At 46.1% G+C, this 20,139-nt stretch overlaps 1 protein-coding gene across 7 annotated transcripts in view; it reads left to right on the forward strand.

The window, feature by feature from the left end:
- FAM120A (family with sequence similarity 120A) overlaps positions 1 to 20,139 on the forward strand; it is a 97,751-nt gene that overhangs the window by 3,777 nt on the left and 73,835 nt on the right. For all 7 annotated transcript variants that reach the window (XM_032306422.1, XM_032306421.1, XM_032306417.1 and 4 more), the window contains exons 2-3: positions 13,620 to 13,866; positions 16,831 to 16,913. In XM_032306422.1, coding sequence (XP_032162313.1) covers positions 13,620 to 13,866; positions 16,831 to 16,913 — 330 coding nt within the window. The remainder of the gene's footprint in view (positions 1 to 13,619; positions 13,867 to 16,830; positions 16,914 to 20,139) is intronic.

Consider the following 20,139-nt stretch of genomic DNA (forward strand, 5'->3'; position numbering starts at 1 on the left):
TGATATTTATTTAAAAATCTTCATGGCATTAAATCCCTGGAGTTTTCCTAAGTGTTCCTGCCACAAGAGTTGAGTCGGTGTGTGGGTTTGTAATGAAGACCTTCAGATCTTTTTTTTTTTTTTTTAAGATTTTATTTATTTTTATTTGAGAGGGAGAGTGAGAGAGCACGAGAGGGTTGGTCAGAGGGACAAGCAGACTCCCCATGGAGCTGGGAGCCCAATGTGGGACTTGATCCTGGGACTTCGGGATCATGACCTGAGCCGAAGGCAGCTGCTTAACCAACTGAGCCACCCAGGTGCCCCAAGACCTTCAGATCTTACACTGAGTTGGTGCTCTGGCATATTTGCTTAGGTCTGACATAGTAAAGCCGCTATCCTGCTTTATGTCACTGGAAGTCTGTGAGATTTGGCTGTGGCTTTAGATTTTGGGATGATGATGTGTACCCGATGGGGCAGGGACTGACTGACGGGGTGTCTGCCCTCGCTGGGTCCTTTCACAGCTTTGTCTCATTTGGCTGGCATGGGGTTTTGTTACCCATTTTGTATGGGATAAGACAGGATTGCTGAGTGGGCGACATCTGGGGACAAGTAACCAGTAACCTTCTCAAGAGGGAAGTGGCAAGCTGAAGGCAAAGTTCAGTTGCTTTGTGTAAGAATGCCTCAGGGGTGTGCCTACCTGCACTTCACTCTCAGGTCAGATCCGGGTAGCACACTGCCTCTGCTGTGTTTTCCAGCTATAGTGGGAGTGGCACGGTTTCTGTCCAGGAGAGGCTGAAAACTAGTAGTTACACCTTGTCCTTTAAGCCCTTGAATTGACCAGGGAATACTTAGGTTCAAAATTGACCACATTAAAACCAAAACCAGCCATCCATTTAAACTACTTATTTAAAAACATTTATTTTCTTGCAGTGTACCAGTTTTTGACTGGCTCTCTCTGCCTGATGTCTTCAAGGTTCATCCATGTTGTGACATTGTGTCAGTTTCCCTCCTTTTTAAGGCTGCATAATATTCCATGGACCACATTTGGTTTATCCCTCCATCTGTCCATAGATGCTTGGGTTGCTTCCCCTTCTCTCTGTTGTGAATAATGAATCATGCTGCTATGAACTTGGGTGTGCTCTGTTTGAGCCCAAGTTATAGTTCTTTTGGAGATGTTTGGAAGTGGAATTGGTGAATCATATTGTAATTCCGTGGTTAATTTCTCGAGGAATTGCCATGCTGTTTTCTATAGCAACTGCCTACGTATGTTTTGTAGGATACATTACAGAATATATTATATACTAGCACAATATGGTTTTAATTTTTAACATTAATGTGATCACACAATGCATTATTCAGCAATTTGCTTTTTTAAGTAAGGATGTAAAAAATCTTTTTCTGTTTACATAATTCTAATTATTTTTAATGCCTGCATAGTGCTCCATAGTTTATCCACCCCCCTGCTAATGGTGCGCACACAGACTTGGTAGATCCAAGAGTGTGCATGTTTTAAAAACCTTACAGGACTACAGAGCCATCATTACCAGTCTTCACGATTTTCAAGAAAGCCAGAAATCCAGATTTTTATTTGAAATTATCCCAGTGAAAAGATACTATTTAAGCCAAACAAAATAAGTTGTGGGTTGGATTCTGCTCTAGAGCCTCCAATTTGTGATTTCCACACGATTTCTGTAACACTTATCACTTTATCTAAATCTCTTCCCTTTTCTTGAAGTTAGACTGATCAAAGCCAGCCCTTCTCCTTCATCTGCCTTGTTGAACCCTTTTCCATGATCAGAGTGCTTCCATTTCCTGGAGCTACTGAAATAAGACTTCCCATCATGGCCACTGTTCTCCAAAAAGCACCCTTCCTTCTTATAATCCCAGGACCACCTCTTTTTTTTTTTTTTAATATTTTATTTATTTATTTGACAGAGATCACAAGTAGGCAGAGAAGCAGGCAGAGAGAGAGGAGGAAGCAGGCTCCCTGCTGAGCAGAGATCCCGATGCAGGGCTCGATCCCAAGACCCTCAGGACCCATGTCCTGAGCCGAAGGCAGAGGCTTTAACCCACTGAGCCACCCAGGCGCCCCCCAGGATCACCTCTTTGAAGTTACTGCTGTCCACGTGTGCGCACAGCTTCTGACCAGTCCCACAGCCTGCCTACAGAAGCTTGACGGGCTGCTGGTGTTCCGTTCTTGACACCACGTCTGCTGACCCCTTATTTAGCACACAGCACTGCCTTGCTAAAGGCACTGACCACTCAGCACTGCCCTGCCGCCTCCTGTCCCTCACACCAAGTGGCCATTGTGTTTGTGGTTCCCCACCCCAGAGCGGGACCCTGTAATTAGCGGGAAACTTCACTGTTAAGACTTTCAAATGTCTCCCCTCTATAGCCCAGATCCTTCTGAGCTGGTTTTCATTCTCTTTTTCCGTTCCATCCTCTGTGCACTTGGGCTGCTCTAATTTTGCCTGTAGCCCTCACTGGTTTGAGCCTTGTCATCTACTTCAGGGTTACACTTTCTGGCCCCATAGCGTCGTCATGTTGCCCCCCGCGTCCCCCCCCCCCCCCGAAATCCATCACCCAGTCTGCCGGTCCCTCTGCAAGGTCCTTCTGCAAGCGCAGTCTCCCATGTGCCCTTCCTTACTCTAGTACCCCTACCATGTAAACTTACCAAAGTGGAGCCAATAGGCCTAACAAGTGATTGTGCAAACCCGTTGGTGGTTGTGAAACCAAATTATTGGGTATTTACCAGCATTTAGAAAAAATGATATAGAATAATAAACTAGAGCGAAAAGTACACTGCTAGACTTAACCAAAGGTACCATTTTGTTCACCAGTGCCTGAGTGTGGGCCACCGCCAGAATTGTTTCTTGATCTGCCCGCGCCGCACACCTGCTACCTCACTGCACACCTTGTCGGTGCAGCCTGCGGGCTCCTCGGTTAGTCATTCCTGCCAGCAGCTCGAACAAAACCATGAATCCCCCCCCCAAAAAAAAACCATGAATCCATGCTCTGTGGGGGGCTCAGACCCCCCTGCTGTACGCTCCTTCTGCCCTGCAGCGTGGCGCACCGTTCTGCTGTACCTGGTCAGCGCTTCAGCCCTTCCACTCCCCACTCCCCCACTCTGTTGCTCCTCCTTGTTGAACTACCACTTCTGCTGGTCAGAGTTTTGCTCACACTTTAAAGTCCATCTCAGGCGCCGGCTTCCTCCATGGAGCTCTCTTTTTTTTAAAAAAAATTTTATTGATTTATTTGAGAGAGAGCAAACGAGCGGGGGTGGGGGCAGAGGAAGAAGGAGAAGCAGACTCCCCACTGAGCAGGGAGCCCAATGTGGGGCTTGATCCCAGGACCCTGAGATCATGACCTGAGCCGAAGACACACGCTCCACTGGCTGAGCCACCCAGGCGGCCCATATGGAGCCTCTTCTGACGATCCCGCAGGTGGACCAGGGATCCACACCGTGCGCCTGTTCCTCAGTGCTTCCTGCGTTCCACTTTGTTCTAGCTGCCGGGGTGTGTACCCCCAGCTAACTGGAAGCTGCTGGAGGCCAGGGACTCAGTTTACTCCTTCTGCATGTGTGTCGTATAGGTGCTGAATTTTTTAGTCAGATATTTGCTTTGTTCTATTTATATAGACAGACACATTTAATTATTTTTCTTTCAATACCTGGATCAGTGGCCATTATGTAAGATTTATTTTATCACCTTAAATTCCTGATGCTGTCTTTTCTGACTGGTTCCCAGCGATGACCCATCCTCCCTTTAGCAAAAATTGAGTATGGGTTACTGGCCAGGCATGGAGGAGTGAATGTAACAGGAAAGCGTGGAATCCTCCAAGGAACTCAGTCTAGTGAGGACAGAGGGCTTGTTCCCTGAAGACTTGGCAGGTGTTTCCATCTTGAAATAAATTAGATTAATCTGAGATTCAGCTTCATAAATTCTGAAACTTAAATTTTGATGTATTGTGTTTTATAATTAGATTTCTAACAAGGGCAGCATTGCTTAGAATTAGTGAAGTATGAGGAGAGTTATATAGTAGGCTAAATAGACATTGAGGACAGATAATGCTGGTTTTTCCTTATCTTCTTTTGTCATTTCTTTAATTTTTCAAGTTAATAAAGTTTAATTTGCATTTTGTTATGTTATCCACTCATTTATTATTTTCAAATATTATTTATTTTAGGGAGAGAGAGAGAGAGCGCGCACGCACGTGTATGTGGGGAGGTGCCAAGAGAGGAGAGAATCTCAAGCAGACTCCCTGCTGAGTGTGGAGCCCATCTCAGGGCTCCATCCCACAGCCCTGAGGTCATGGCCTGAGCTCATGGACACCCAAACTGCACCACCCAGACGCCCCTCTCATTTGTTTTTTGAGTGGAGAAAGAAAATTGTTTTATTATTGAATAACCAATGGCATTAAGGCAATCTATTAAAGAGATTGCAAAGAAAAAAAACTCTCAGCCTGTTATAGAGCCTGGCAGCCACAGTCTGTGCTAATGATGCACACTAATGTCATCATCTGAGGGACAAAGTAAAACAAGTAGGAAGTTACCTCTTGGAGCCAAGTACTTAGGCTTCCTAAGACAGGGAGCTGGGGCACAACCTTCTTTTTATTATTATATAGTCTTAATTTTATTTTTTAAATTGTGGTAAACTATAACACAAATTTTACTATTTTAATCATTATTAAGTGCACAGTGCAGTGGCATTAAGTACATTCACACTGTTGTGCAGCCGTCCCCACCATCTGTTTCCAGAACTTTCTCACCTTCCCAAACTGAAACTGTCTCTGCTAAACTCTAACCTGTGCCCCACCCCAGCCACTGGTGCCCACTACCTACTCAGTCTCAGGATTTCACTGCTGTAGGGACTTCATGTAAGTGGAATCGTACAATATTTGTCCTTTTGTGACCACCTTATTTCACTTAGTATAGTGTCCTCAAGGTTCATTCATGTTGTATAACAGGATTGTATTCTTTTTCAAGGCTGAGTAATATTCTCCTGTGTCTATACATATTTTCTTTTTTTTTAAGATTTTATTTATTTATTTGATAAAGATCACAAATAGGCTCAGAGGCAGGCAGATAGAGAGAGAGAGAGAGAGAGAGAGAGGAAGAAGCAGGCTCCCTGTTGAGCAGAGAGCCCAATGTGGGGTTCGATCCCAGGACCCTGAGATCATGACCCGAGCTGAAGGCAGAGGCTTTAACCCACTAAGCCACCCAGGCGCCCCTACACATATTTTCTTTATCCATTCATCTGTCGATGGTTGCTTCCACTTTTTGGCTGTTGTGTTATAACTTTGAAAATGGGTGTACAAATATCTATTTGAGTTTCTTTTTTTTTTAAAAAGATTTATTTATTTATTTATTTGAGAGAGAGAGAGAGAGATCACAAGTAGGCAGAGAGGCAGGCAGAGAGAGAGAGGGGGAAGCAGGCTCCCCGCTGAGCAGAGAGCCTGATGCGGGGCTTGATCCCAGGACCCTGAGATCATGACCTGAGCCGAAGGCAGCTGCTTAACCCACTGAGCCACCCAGGCGCCCTCTATTTGAGTTTCTTCTTTCAGGTCTTTTGGTATATATCTGGAAGTAGAATTGCTAGATCACAGGGTAGTTCTCTGGGTAATTTTTTGAGGAATGGTCATACTGTTTGCCATAGCAGCTACACCCTTTTACATTCCTGCCACCAATGTATGATGCTCTCATTTCTTTTCTTTTCTTTTTTTTTTTAAGATTTTTTTATTCATTTATTTGATAGAGACGAGAAATCACAAGTAGGCACAAGTAGGCAGAAGAGAGGGAGAAGCAGGCTCTCCGCTGAGCAGAGAGCCTGATGCGGGGCTTGATCCCAGGACCCTGGGATCACGACCAGAGCTGAAGGAAGAGGCTCAACCCACTGAGCCACCCAGGCGCCCGAGGCTCCAATTTTTTCACATCCTTGCCAACACCTGCTTATTGATGTTTATTGTTTTTTGTTTTTTCATAGTAGCCATCCTTACAGGTATTGAATGTTCTCTCATTGTAGTTTTGATTTGCATTTCCTTTATGATTAATGAGGTCAAGTATCTCCCTTAATTAATTAATTAGTTATTTTTAAATATTTTTATTTATTTGACAAAGAGGGAACACAAGCAGGGGGGAGTGGGAGAAGGAGAACCAGGCTCTCTGCCCAGCAGGGAGCCTGATGTGGGGCTCAGTCCTGGGACCCCAGGATCATGACCTGAGCCAAAGGCAGACATCTGATGAGTGAACCACCCAGGTGCCCCATCCACTCCTTTATTATTATTAATTTTTAAGATTTTATTTATTTATTTGACAGAGAGAGATCACAAGTAGAGAGGCAGGCAGAGAGAGGGGGAAGCAGGCTCCCTGCTGAGCAGAAAGCCTGATTCGGAGCTCGATCCCAGGACCCTGAGTTCATGACCTGAGTGAGCCCAAGGCAGAGGCTTTAACCCACTGAGCCACCCAGGTGCTCCTCCACCCCCTTAATTTATTTTTTTTTTTTTTTTTTTTTTTTTTTTTTAAGATTTTATTTATTTATTTGACAGAGAGAAATCACAAGTAGATGGAGAGGCAGGCAGAAAGAGAGAGAGAGAGGGAAGCAGGCTCCCTGCTGAGCAGAGAGCCCGATGCGGGACTCGATCCCAGGACCCTGAGATCATGACCTGAGCCGAAGGCAGCGGCTTAACCCACTGAGCCACCCAGGCGCCCCTACCCCCTTAATTTAAAATAAGTTATTTTTCCTTGCTTTTAAGAGCACAGTAACCAATTTTTAAAGACTAGGCAAGAGATGTGTAAGGTAAGAAGCTATTTAGCTCTGATTCCAGATTTCCTGAGGGGGAGAGGCTTAGTTTTTAGAGACATAGCTAAAATATGTCCTAACTTTAAATTGCCCTTTTCAAGTCAACAACAACAAGAAAAATCTTCCACCAGATTGGAAGTTGACTTTTATGTCCACATTCCTCTGTTGGACTAGAGCAGGAGTGAGTAGCCTGCCTAATCTCACCCACCCAGGACCTGGCAACTAGAGTTCAAGATCAAGGTGTCCCTTTAAAAAAAAAAAAAGGAGTTTAGGTCAACTCCTGTCCTCTTTTGTTCAGGTTAACTAACATCTTTTAAATCTCATGGCTGGCTGGCAGGCGTGTCATATCATTCCCTGAGCTGGTGTAAAACCGTTCTAAAGAAAAACCTCACACAGTATTTTTTTCTTGATGTTGGAAGATCTATTTATGACAACTCATAGTGTTTCAGGTCCCATATGTTTGAAAAGTATGAAGAAGCAGATCCTTTCTCATGCAGCTTAAAGACAAATGGTGGCCGACTTTCATCAGCATTTATTACTGATGGACTAAACTGTTGATGTGCAGCAGCTCACTAAGCGTCGCAGCTGCCCTGTGAGGTAGGGATGGCGTTATTTTTGCAGGTGAAGAAGTGGAAGTGCAGAAAGAGATAAAGTGGGCAGTGGGGTTCACCCACCTGGCACCAGAGACAGAAACCTTCCTATGCTAGTGCCTTGCCCCTAGAGATTGGGGTAACAGTATGGCCTTGTCATCCGACAGGACTGTCCCCATAACAGTTGATAGCACTAATAGGTGGCCATACTTGCACAGTAAGCTTGGGGAATTTTTAGTCACTATTCCTCGTGAAAATAACTGCCTGAAATTTTCAGTGACACTCACGCATGTGTGAGCTGAGAAGATTCAGCAGGGGTCCGGAGCGGCACGCAGTAGCAGACAGTCACCGAGGCTCCCTGCGGTGTCCCCGCTGCCAAGGCCTTTCCATGCTTGGTGGCCTGTGTTTCTGGGACCAGGTGGGTATGGAGGCAGGCGAGGTGTTTCCAGCTGTGTGGTGTGGTCATGGGTCCTGCAGCCAGGAGCCAGAGGTGGCCCTCGGGCTGTGTGTGGGGGGTGTGCTCGGGCACACCCTTGCATCTGCTGAGCAATGGTAGCCGTGGGGAGACTGCGAAGGCCCAGCGCCTCTATGGTGGCTGTGGTCTCTGGGATCCAGCCTGTGGTTCTCCTTACTGAGGCCATGCAGAATTCTAGGTTTGGCTGTCTGTGGGGGGGAGGCTTTACCCCTCTACTGCAGCTGGTAGGAAGGTAGGTCTGAGGGCTTCACGTTTTTAGCTTGAAATAATCATCCCAGTATCATATGTCATAGTTTTTCCTCACTTCTAAAATTAGAATTAAGAACCAGGGGTACTGATTTTGTTGTGTTGTGCCTAGTTTGCACCTGGAGCTGGAGGCCAGGGAATCGGAGAAGCAGGGTGCTGTCCTCGGGCAGGTTAGGTGGGAGACGAGCCCTGGAGCAGCTTACCGTCCCCGGAGAGAAGATGCTCAGAACAGAAGGATGGTCGGCGCCTGTCAGCCCCTCTTTCCCTGGCGCTTAACTCTGACGTTTAGTTTTTATATTTAATTAAATAACTGCTTTTCAAGTCCAGTTTTGAGGCAGCCTAGACCCTTCTCCTGTCCCCTAGCAGAACTTTGTGCCGACCCAGTCCCAGCACCTGCTCTTTGAGCGGGCTCTGTAGTGCTCGTCTTGAGGCTTTGTCCCTGGGCCCTCTGGCAAGCGGAACTGGTTCACTTATTCACAGGTCTGTAGGGACCTGTCTCACCTGCGGTGGGCTCTCCTATTTCCCGAAGCCCCACGATCTGCGGAGAGATGTGTTTTCATATGACAGGATCTTAGACTGTGCTGTTCATGCCCATTAATGCTGTGTTCACCTGGTGAAGTAGCTTAAAATAGTCTTCCAGCTGGTGTCTTGTAGACTGTTGACTTTTTTCTTTTTAAAATAAACTTCTTACTGTGGAATAATTTTAGGTTTATAGAAAAGTTGCCAAGATGGTACAGAGGGTTCCCGAATGTCCTTCACTCTGCTTCTGTGCATGGTGACAGCTTGTGAGCGAGCACACTTATCAAAACGACGAAGCTCGCACCGGTGCAGTGTCGTGAGCCTCACTGTGTTCTTCAGGTCTCATCCCTCCTGCCGCTGGCGTTCTTCTCGGCTCCGGGCCCGATCTCCGGGCTGCGTGGCTTCAGGTAGCTCATCTCCTCAGGCCCTTCTGGTCCAGGACAGCTCCTCAGCCTCTGCTTCTTTGGTGACCTTGGCACTTTGGATTACTGAGCAGGTATTTTGTAGACTGGCCTCCAGTTTGGGCTGCCTGATGGTTTCTTGTGTTTTGGGTGCAGTGCCCTTGGCCATAGCGTACGGTGTTGGAGTCTCCTGGTGTCTGCTCTGGGGCACGACTTCATCCAGTTGCTGGTTTCCTGCTTTGAAAGTGGTCCTTTAGGCTCGCGCCCTGTGGGGGACTGTGGTGGTGAGGTTCAGCTCCTGGGAGGGATTTCACATTATTGTTGGAACTCTTGTGTAGGGCAGACTGTGTTTATGTAATCATTTGTTTAGACTAATATGGGCTCAGGTATTTTTTCATACTTTGGGTGATCCCCTGATACGATGTTCTTTATTTTGTTGCATAAATTGTTCAAGCTTTGTCCACTGGGAGTCTCTCGAGGGGTTCCTGTGTCCTGACACACCCCTCCTTCATTTTGTGGGCAGCTCCTTCCTTTCTGGCACTACAGAGACATGCTCAAGGGCTGTCTTAGATTTCCCTCCCTTGGTATCACCCATTTTTCTCAAGGGCCCTGGTTCCGTTGGTGGAGAATGGAATTTAGAGACCACAGTGGGGTGCAGGTGTTCTTGCTTCTGAGGTGTCGCTGCTTTTCAGCTGTCTGTTGACAGCGGGGAGGTGTGTGTGTGCACATGTCACCTCTGATGATTTCTTTGCCCGTGTTGTCACCTACACATCAGTTCATAGGATGTCTCCATGGCTAAGCTGGCACCAAAAGGTCGTGCCAGCCTCGTCCTTTTGCCCATGTGTAACCCTGTTCTCTGACAGTGAGACACCTGGCTTGTCCACCATTCATGAAGTGGTCTTGGTGCTGTCGCCTGCACCCCTCCGCCCTCAGGATACACATTACCAGGAGAGGTCAGCATCTGTGTGGTGCCTGTCCTCAGGAGTCCGAGCTGTCAAAACGTTGTTCTCCAGAGTTACCTAGGGCAGCAGACCGCACCCTACTCAGAGGTCATTTCAGACTTTTCTAGTACAGTTCTCTACCTTAGCCAGTCTGCATTCATTTCTGGCCCCCCTGGTGTCCTGGCTGATTTGTTTTTAATTTGCATACATTAAAGTTCATTCTCCATGTGAGACATGCAGTTGTGTGAGTTTGGACAGTGTGTCGAGTCATGTGTGTCTACCACCTAGACCCCCAGCTCCGAACTCTGGCCTCAGAGTTTTGTGGCATTACCCCAACCCACTTCCATTATCTGCCTGCCGGGGGAGGGTTGTGTCTCTGTTACCTTATGGTTTTAAGGCCATGTTGCCTTTCCTCTGGTAAAGGTGGGAGAGAATACTGGAAATTTGGAAGCTGAAGGAAACTTAAAGACCCATGAATTGTACAGTCCTGGCTGGGCAGGTGGGCGTCAAGCCAGAATGGGGACTTAGGTGTTCTGGTTCTGTCCCCTTTGCTGGCACTGAGGTGGGAAGGATGAGCAGGACAGCGGCCCGGGTCAACCCACCTTGCCTCTAGGCTTGAAGTCAGTGCTCATGGGGCTTGCTTCCTCCATCTTTTGTTTTCAGGCGTTATTTCTAGGGGGCAGCTATTTAATGCTGGGTGTGCTTTGAGGGAGGATTAAGGTATTGTTAATCATTTGCAAATTAGTGTTTTAGTGGATTAATAAAAGTTCATTCACTTTGCTTTTTAATGCCAGCTGAAACCAAGTGTTCTGAAAGAACAGGGAACTGTGATTTGGGATGGCAGAAGGAGGCGATGGTGGAGAGCCCCACGTCTGCCCTCTGTGAGGCCCTCTGCCTGCCGACTTCTGCTGGATAGAGTAGATCTCACCTGTCTGTGTGGGTAGCTTAAAGACTCCTGGAGCCCTGTAATGGGGCCCCCGGTGTTCTTCTCTCTTTTGGAGTTTACTATGTGCCAGATGCCAGGCTAGACCCTTGGTTGGCAGGTGAGTAAGTGCGTGCCTTGTCATCCTTGGGGAAGGAAGAGCATCTGTCCCCAGTGTGGTGACACTGAGGGGCCAGTGTGGGTGTGGCTTATCCTAGTGCTGCTTCAGCTTTTTTATTCATTTTTTTTCCCTTAAGGAAGTTTTCGTTAAGCATAATTGCACCATCCTGACACAACTCTTGGCGTTTGCTTTATCCCTTTCAGTGTTTCCCCACAGATGCAGCTTTGTGAGGCTCTGTGTACAGGGAATTGATTCTGAGTAGTTTGCTTAGTGTTATATCGAAAGCTTTCCCCATGTTTCTGCACATCACTGCGGGCTGCTGTGTTTACCCAGCTCCTGGATGTTAGCTTACGTTCTCCCCACGAGCCTGCTCTGACCCTTCTGACGCCCCAGCATTTGTTACTGGTGCCCTGGTTTCTTAGGCTTCATTTCCTGGAGTAAGATCACCCGGTCAAAGAGCATGAACGTTTTACAGTTCTGGAAGTACAGTGCTGATTGTTGAAGGACGCCAAAGCCTTCCTTGAGAACTGCCAGATGAAACCCTGTCCCTGCTTCCTCTGAGTCTACCACGGCACCTCTCCTCCGTGCTCACTCACCTTGGGCCTGTGCCCTGTGCTTCCCCTGGGGCCCTTGTGGGCGATGGTGCAGGGCTGGCCCAGCTCCCCTGTCTGGGGGGCTGGGAGGCGTGCAGCCCAGTGACTGGCACGGGGGCGCTCAGGGAGGATGGCAGCATTGGCATCAGTGTCCTTGGAGAGTGGTTTAATAAACTCTCACGAAATATGCAGACTGAGTGTACAGTGTGCAGCTCCCACACTTAATTCTGCCCCATCTCCACAGGACGCCTCGCTCTGGAGCAAGTGGCCATGCTGCCTTTTCTGGAACTCCTTGGAGGTGTGGGGAGTGAGGGGTGATTACTCACGGTCTCCTATCATTTCAGGGCTTTAGGGGAGATTTTGCAGACTTATGATTAAGGGTGTCTAGATGACAGCCAGGGGTTGTTGGTGATTCAGAAATGCTTTAAGATGTTGCTGTCATTATGAAGTTCAGTGTTCTGAAGTGGTGGGAGGCTAGGGACTTGGGCTGGGAGAAATGGAACTGGCCTCATTTCAGAATTTTCTTAAACTATACTTTGCTATTTTAGTGAAGGGTACAGTGTTTTTAGACTAAGGGATGAAAGTGCATTCTTCTATTCTAAGAAATAGAGATAAATTGACTGAATGTTTATATTTTTCTTATGAAGTAGAATGTTTTTATAAAAATATCAAAAGAATGCAGGAAGTTACTTTCCCTTTAAATATGCATCTTCAGAAGGATTACCTTGTTTCTACATGAGCTTTCATTATAACTAACTTACCAACAAAATATGGTTTCCACTTGGCCTGTGAAATTCTGGAAGAAATGGGAGCAGCTCCACAGTGTGCCCCACCGGTGACCCCTGAACACTCGTACTTACTGTTGGGATGTGATTTAGTTTTTATTTCAATTCAACAGAGCTGCACATTGGGCAGTATAGGTCTAGACGCTTATGTTTAAGGGCACGTGTTTTTCAACTTCAGGGCTCTTCGGGGAGTTAACTTTCTACCGTTAGCTGAGTCACCTGACTTAGTTTTAAAATTCTGTTTTCTCAAATACCTTACCTATTGTAGAAACAGAAAATCTGCCAGATTTCAGTTGGTTGAATGAGTTTGGGAAACAGCAGGAGAAGACTTGATTGTCTCTGACTTTATATATTTTAGGAAAGTATTTTTCACATGCCTCTTGGTGTGTTTTTGGAAGTAGATTCCCAGAGCCTTTTACCTCTCTGCGGGTATTGCCTACTGCCTGCCCTTAGGTTGCTGCAGTCCCTGAGATCCCTGGGTCTCCGGGGCACCTGCAGCGGTGCATAGGTTGCTGCAGTCCCTGAGATCCCTGGGTCTCCGGGGCACCTGTGTGGTGCACTCGTGCTGGGAGAGCTGGGGTAAGGAAGAAAGCTGCGGCTCGTCGTCCTTGTCACTAAGCAGGCACTGAGTTTGGGCCTGGTCCCGGTGGTGGTCCTAAGCCTGGGGCTGCACCACCGTGGCTGGTCCTTTGCCCAGGATAACCATGTGACAGTGATGTTTGGGGTCAACGTTCACCCTTACTACTTGCCCCATATGCTAAGTGCTTAGGAGATCTGTGGATGAAGGGTAACGCTTGGCCTTTGTGTAAAAAAAAAAAATCCTTTTGATTATTTTATCCATTTGACATATTCCTACTTGGAAGAAATTATCTGATTTTACCAGCGTGGCTGGCTTCTGTCTCCTGCTTTGACACTTGTTTCTTTTCCTCTTCTGTCCCCGTTTCCTCTCCTTCTTTTCCCTCAGAACACTGTTTCGGGGATCAGCTGACACTGTGTATTTTTAGGCAGGGCGATCTGTGAGTTTGACAAGGAGCGGGCAGTTAATTTGTAGTCTGGATGGGATTGTAGTCACTGCCCTGGAGATGGCTCCCACAGAGCTTGCTCACGTGAGCAGTGTGCCATACCCATTTTATGGTTCTTTGATTCTTTGGCTCTTTTGGGTGTTTCTTTATCTGGGATTTGCAGGGTCCTCACAGAGGCGTCTGCATGGGCGCCATGGCTCTGACCACGTGCTCCTCTCACTTGCACAGGTGGCGCAGAGCATTGAGGACCATCATCAGGAGGTGATCGGTTTCTGCAGAGAGAACGGCTTCCATGGCTTGGTCGCCTACGACTCCGACTACGCGCTGTGCAACATCCCTTACTACTTCAGTGCCCACGCCCTCAAATTGAGCCGGAACGGGAAAAGTCTCACCACGAGCCAGTATCTGATGCATGAGGTCGCCAAGCAGCTGGACCTGAACCCAAACCGCTTCCCTATCTTTGCTGCTCTGTTAGGTAGGTGGGCAGTGTGAAAACTGCTTCGTTTGATAGGGTTCCACGCTGGGAACACACTGGTATTTTTTAAATGTCAGTGTTGGAGTGTTGTGGAGTGTGCCCCTCCTCGGTGGTGTTCCTTACCCAGTATTATTTTTTGGTGTGGCTGATAATGTGTTTCTTTTATTCGTAAGTACTTGTTTATGTGTTGTTTCATCTGGGGTGGAAAACTAATTTTGTGAATGAATTCACTAATACTGTGGGGGAAATTATATTTTAAAATCAGAAATGTTAATCACATCCTTACTATGAAAATTAGACAGTTAATCCTTTGTCATAAATCGTGTTCGTTAGAGAAGAAAATGTGCTGTGAACTTGGCTCTGTCATAGGTTCTTGCATGTTGGGGACACTCACTGCTTGGAAAGAAAAACAACAAACAGAGCTCACCACCAGTACCTGCATTTTAAATGTCTTTAGAAACTCCCTTGGAGGAATTCCTCATGCTGGATTCCTAGAAAAGATGAAATCTTGTTTTGATGGAAGCTTTATATTTTAATTCATTTCATGTAAAAATGGCTTCCCAATAGTTATATATTCATCTATGACTTTAATACACATTTTGCAGTTTTTCCTTTTTTTTCTGTCCATTCCTGGTGTTCTGCTTACAGCGTGCACATTTAAAGCCGCTGGGACGCCCAGCTCCCGTGGCTGCTTTTGTAAGAACTGTGCCCACAGTGTGAATGGGCATTCTCCAAGCCGAGCCCTCCTGGGATCACAGCCTAGTGGCCGCAGTGACAGGTGGGAAGCTGCTAGGGACACGCAGGCCGTTTGAATGCTCCGTGGTCTGCAGGTAGTGAGTGAGATCTTACCGTGTTCTCCGTTTGTCTTCTCTTGAGTGTGCAGGATGGCAGGCCTATTGTGTTTAGAAGTTTCTACTTAACAGATTTTATAAGCATTCCAAAAAGTTTTACACAGAAATTACACTGAGGGAGTCACAATTTTTCTGTGTGATATTTGGTGATAGCATTTCACACCACGTAACCACCAGTAGGTCAACAGTTCTCATTTTGCAAATTATCCTTGTTTGAATCACATCTCAACTCTATGTTACTCAGCATGTGGCTGTTTTCTGTCTGTTTTCTCAGGGCATTCTTATGACTTGGGATTTGGAGAATTAAAACCAATTTTTAAATATACTTTCATATTTTCAAATATTAAAAATGTACTTTCTCTGAAGTGATTATGTAAATGGGGATACTGTGAAAAGTTCGCGGTTTACGTAGACGTCGCACAAAATGGCTCTGGCATATTAATTGACCTTAAATGAACTGGAAAATTGTATGCTTTCAGAATATCCGGATTCCCCAGCTAATCTGAGATACGGAGGATATTTGGTTACTGTATTTAAGAAATATTGAATCTGTTTCTTAGCAGATAGTGTAAACTCTGTACTCCTGTAGCTAAATTACCTGTGAAGTCTTAAAATGAGTGAAAAACAATAGTAATGAATTTAGGACTTAGAACTTCTTTAAGAAGTCTTAATTGGACGGACATTTTTATTTTAGAGTTAGTGTAAAAGTTTCAGTGTCCTCAAATGAGAAAGATTATTTTTCTTTTCCTTTTCCTTTTTGTAATGGGACTGTAGCTATATGAGTTATTTTGTTTTAGAGAGGTTGGGTAGAATATTTAATTAAGTATGTGACCCAAATTTTAACAGACTATTACTGATGTTGGAATTGGCTTCATATTTTTTCAGATAGAAGCTTCAAAAAAAAAATCTAAGATGCATCATACCTCACAGTAAAGTTCTGTGCAGTCTGTGAACTCAGGAAGGCAGCGCAAAGCTCAGTAAGACCACGAGGACATAACTTTGCTCCTCCAGACGTCAAGGCAATTCAGTGTTCACGTGTTGAGTACTTGCATGTTTAGAATATTAAGATTAATCAATTAGTTACTAAGAACTCACCGTTTTTTTTTTTTTTTTAATTTTATTTATTTGAGAGAGAGCGCATCTATAAGCAGGGGAGAGGGACAGAGGGGAGAGGGAGGAGAAGCAAACTGTCTGCTGAGCAGAGAGCCTGACATGGGGCTCGATCCCAGGATCCCGAGATCATGACCCAAACCGAAGGCAAACACTTAACCAACTGAGCCACCCAGGTGCCCTGAACTCACCTTGTTTTGCTTTCTCTTAGTAGCTAATTAATGAACCTGCCTTCTCAGTGTGGAGGGGACTAAATCATGATATAAAAATCAGAGAATTATTCAGGAAGTTGACACTTTTAATTTGCATGGAGAGAACTGACACATTGAAGATGTTGGTATGTTGGTGTCCAAGTGCTGCAGTGAAGGGAGAGTGTTCCCCAACACAGTTTCTCAGCCGAGTGCAGTTCTTACTGTTGACGCAGCCCTGGTGACAGGGCGTCCAGCCAAGTGGCATTCCTGGTACTGGTGTGGCCTGTGCTTTGTCGTCTGTGGGTGATGGTCAAGTGACGGGAAAGGTGTGACCCATGTCACAAGTCACATAACCTTGCTTAGAGAGATCTGGAAGTGCGTGGTCTGGTCTGCCTCTGCTGTGGAACTTAGTTGACAGGGTGCAGTTTGAAGCCTAGGGTCTCGTGAGCAAACGAAAGCTTGTGTCCCAATACCCCAGCATTGTCAGACCGACCTTAACACTGCCCAGTGATGTCACTTGTCTCATGCAGATGGTTCAGTTGGAATGCTGTTGGAACTGTCCAGGAAATGCACGTTGTACTGAGGCAGCAGCAAGAGGTCTGCCTGCTCTGTGTGGCTTTATATGAAAAGATGAAGAGGTATTTTCAGTTTTTGTGTGGAAGTTCTATGTGGTGTGTGAAAGGAGGCGGTCCTGAGTTACAGAGAGTCTCAAACGAAGCCCCTCTGGAGCCCGCAGATGATGACGTGCAGTGTTGTCAGCACGCCCGTGTCACCGAGGCGATGTTTCTCACCATGCCGTGTCTGTGTTGCAGGGAATCACATTCTGCCTGACGAAGACCTGGCTTCCTTCCACTGGAGCTTACTTGGTCCAGAACATCCACTAGCCTCACTGAAGGTACAAGTTCATTTCATCTCCAACACTGGTGACCATCAGCTGTTGAGTTTGCTGTTTCTTTAATAATGTGAATGATGTTCCATTGTTGTAGAAGGAAATAGGCCACAGAGTTAGGGGTACCATGCTTCTCCTGACTTCAGGATCAGCACTGCCTTGAAAAACCCACAGACCTGCCTTATCTTGTTACCAACGCTTACTGCTTTAGGGAGATATATGAACGCCCTTTAAAGTTTCCTTAGAGGAATTCAGGCTGTGTACCTAGGTAGGTGGAAATCTTTTAGCTAAAGGTTTTTTTTTTGTTTTTTTTTTTTAATTTATTTGACAGAGATCACAGGTAGGCAGAAAGGCAGGCAGAGAGAGAGGAAGGAAAGCAGGCTCCCCGCTGAGCAGAGAGCCCAATGCGGGGCTCGATCCCAGGACCCTGGGACATGACCGGAGCCGAAAGCAGAGGCTTCAACCCACCGAGCCACCCAGGCGCCCCTTAGCTAAAGGTTTTTTAATGTCGTTTTACAAATGTATTTTCAAGAGGTAACATAGCCAGCTGTTGCTTGGATCATGACTTAGCATACTTTGATAAATTTCATAATGTCCTATAATTTTCTAAAATTATTGAAGTCTAATTAATAATTAAGGTTTTAGTGTTTGGGTAATGGAGGGGACCCAACCAAGTTCATTAAAGAAATGTTCCCTTTGTACCGGTTTATTAACACTTGATATTTTTTATCTTTCTTGCCTTCCTGTTGTGAAAGTGAGGAGCGTCAGAAACATGCACGGTTTTCTAAAGTGGGAGGGCCGTGGGGACGCCTGGTGTGTACTGGCCAGCAGCCTTCTGGGACTTTGAGTCCCTTTTGCTGTGACCACAGTCATCCTCGTTGGGGGCAGGTGGGAAGCCGGTTGGGCAACCTGGGCCTCAGTTCCTGTAGTGAAGGGGCTGCTCCAAATGGTTCCCAGAAGCATTTCTGTGAAATTCTGTCTCTTGTCAGATTGACTCTCCTGCTGTAAACCATCTTCCGTGGTGGTTAGTTTCAGAGTGGATTTTGTGTGTAACTTGGAGTGAACTTTGGGGAAACCGGATCATTTAAGCACATCTCTTTCCTGCTTCTTTCCTCCGGCTCCTTGCCACCCCTCCCTCCCAGCGTGCTGGCCGGTGGGAAGCTTTCCTGGTTGTTCTAACAGTTCTTGGGCCTGGGGTTTTCAGCTTCTCCTCTCATTAGGAACTAGTTGTTTTCTTCACGTTTTTCATCCTTGAAGGAGAGAAGCTTTCTTCCTGCTGTTGGCCTTGGTGTCATTCCTGTGTCCTCGCAGATAAAATGCTGCAGTTTATGGTCCTGTGGTCCCCCCGCGGACGTGCAGCCTGGAGGCAGGTGCATTTGGATGAGGTGTTGCGCTCATCAGGGTTGCCTGGCAGTGAGCTTCTGTAGGTGGAGACGAAGGGAAAGCTGGCTTCTTACAAGGTTCAGGCAATTTTGGATAGCAGTGGAGAGACTCCTGGGACCCCAGACCACACGTGCACTTAAGCCGAGCTAGCCTTGGTCAGTGTCAGATGTTAGACAGCAGCACTGTTTGTGGGCTTAGTGGGAGCCAGCTCAATCTGGCAGGTCACTAACGTCATTAGCATGTGTATTTCCTAACTTTGTTTGTTTGTTTATTTATTTTTTAAGATTTTATTTATTTGACAGAGACACAGTGAGAGAGGAGACACAAGATGGGGAGTGGGAGAGGGAGAACCAAGTTCCCCACTGAACAGGGAACCCAGTGCAGGGCTCGATCCTAGGACCCTGGGATCATGACCCCAGCCGAAGGTAGACGCTTATAGATTGTGCCACCCAGGTGCCCCCTGACTTGGTTTTAAGAAAAATATTAAGTACGTGAAAAGTTGAAATAGACAGTGTCCATCCATGTATCTGCTTGATTCTACAGTTATCATTTTGCCTAAGGTATATTTACATCTACTTTTTTTTTTTTTTTTTTAAAGATTTTTATGTATTTGACAGAGAGCACAAACGGGAAGTGGCAGACAGAGAGGGATAAGCAGCCTCCCTACTGAGCGGGGAGCCCAATGTGGGGTTCAGTCCCAGGACCCTGGGATCATGATCTGAGCCGAAGGCAGGTGCTTAATGATTGAGCCACCTAGGCACCCCATCTTTATTTTTTAACTCCATTATTTGGAAGTAAATTGCAGATATTCTAACACTTCACCTGTGAAAACTTCAGTTTATATCCTGATTCCCTAACAATAAGGCTGATTTCTTTCTTACTGATCCTACTATTAGCATAGCAACTACGTCAGCCGTAGTTCCTAATGTTCTGTAAGGCCAAGTTCATACTCACATTTTTCACTTGTTCCTGCAAGTCATTTATGCTGTATGTGGTTTTTTTGTTTGTTTGTTTTTGTTTTTTAAGTCAGGATCTAATCAGGTTTTTCGTATTATCATCATGTGTATTGTAAATATCAGCTGGGGGTTTTTGTGGTATGATGGAGAAGCAATCTGCAATAATTTTTCAATGACTTTGTAAGTTCTAGGTGTTTCAAAGTCAAGTTCTAAAAAGCAGGCACATCTGGCTTTGAGTTCAGATGTGGCACAGTGTTTATGTTTTGGCCTTTTGTGCACATGTCCTGTGTGCAGCGACATTTCTGTATCGTGGCAGATGTGGGGAAGTTGGATGTGATGGGGTCCTTTCTCATGAATATCCCTGCTGTTTTGCACTGTTCTTTTTTTTTTTTTTTTTAACCCACTGAGCCATCCAGGCGCCCCCCTTGCACTGTTCTTAATCCTGTTTGCTTTACCCCGCTCATAAAAGTAACCACATGTTTTAAAAATTTGATTATTGTGTTTGACACTTTCTTATGATTTTTGACAGTCTATAGTATACACAGCTTTCCTGCATCTGATTCATGTCCCCAAGTGCAGATATTCCTGGCCTTTTCTTATCCTACTGTGTTGCGTTTTTCCAAAGTCATTCCCAGTGGATTACTGTTTCCAGAAGGTGGGTATTCTGTGAACTCCTAACCTGATGAGCGCAGAGAACCCTTTGCTGTGGAGCACCATCGTCTTCACCTCTGAGGCGACCTCCTTGCCCACAGCTCTGCGTGTGCTAGGAGAGTGCATCTGGGCTGGGCCTGTGGGTGCAGAGCAGTGTAGGCTGCCGTATCGAGGGGTGATACCTGCAGACAGCGGGCTGGGAGGGGAACAGACTCCATGTGCCTCACTGTTCGTCAGGGTTG

This window comes from Mustela erminea, chromosome 12 (genome assembly GCF_009829155.1).
Source record: "Mustela erminea isolate mMusErm1 chromosome 12, mMusErm1.Pri, whole genome shotgun sequence".
Classification (NCBI taxonomy): domain Eukaryota; kingdom Metazoa; phylum Chordata; class Mammalia; order Carnivora; family Mustelidae; genus Mustela; species Mustela erminea.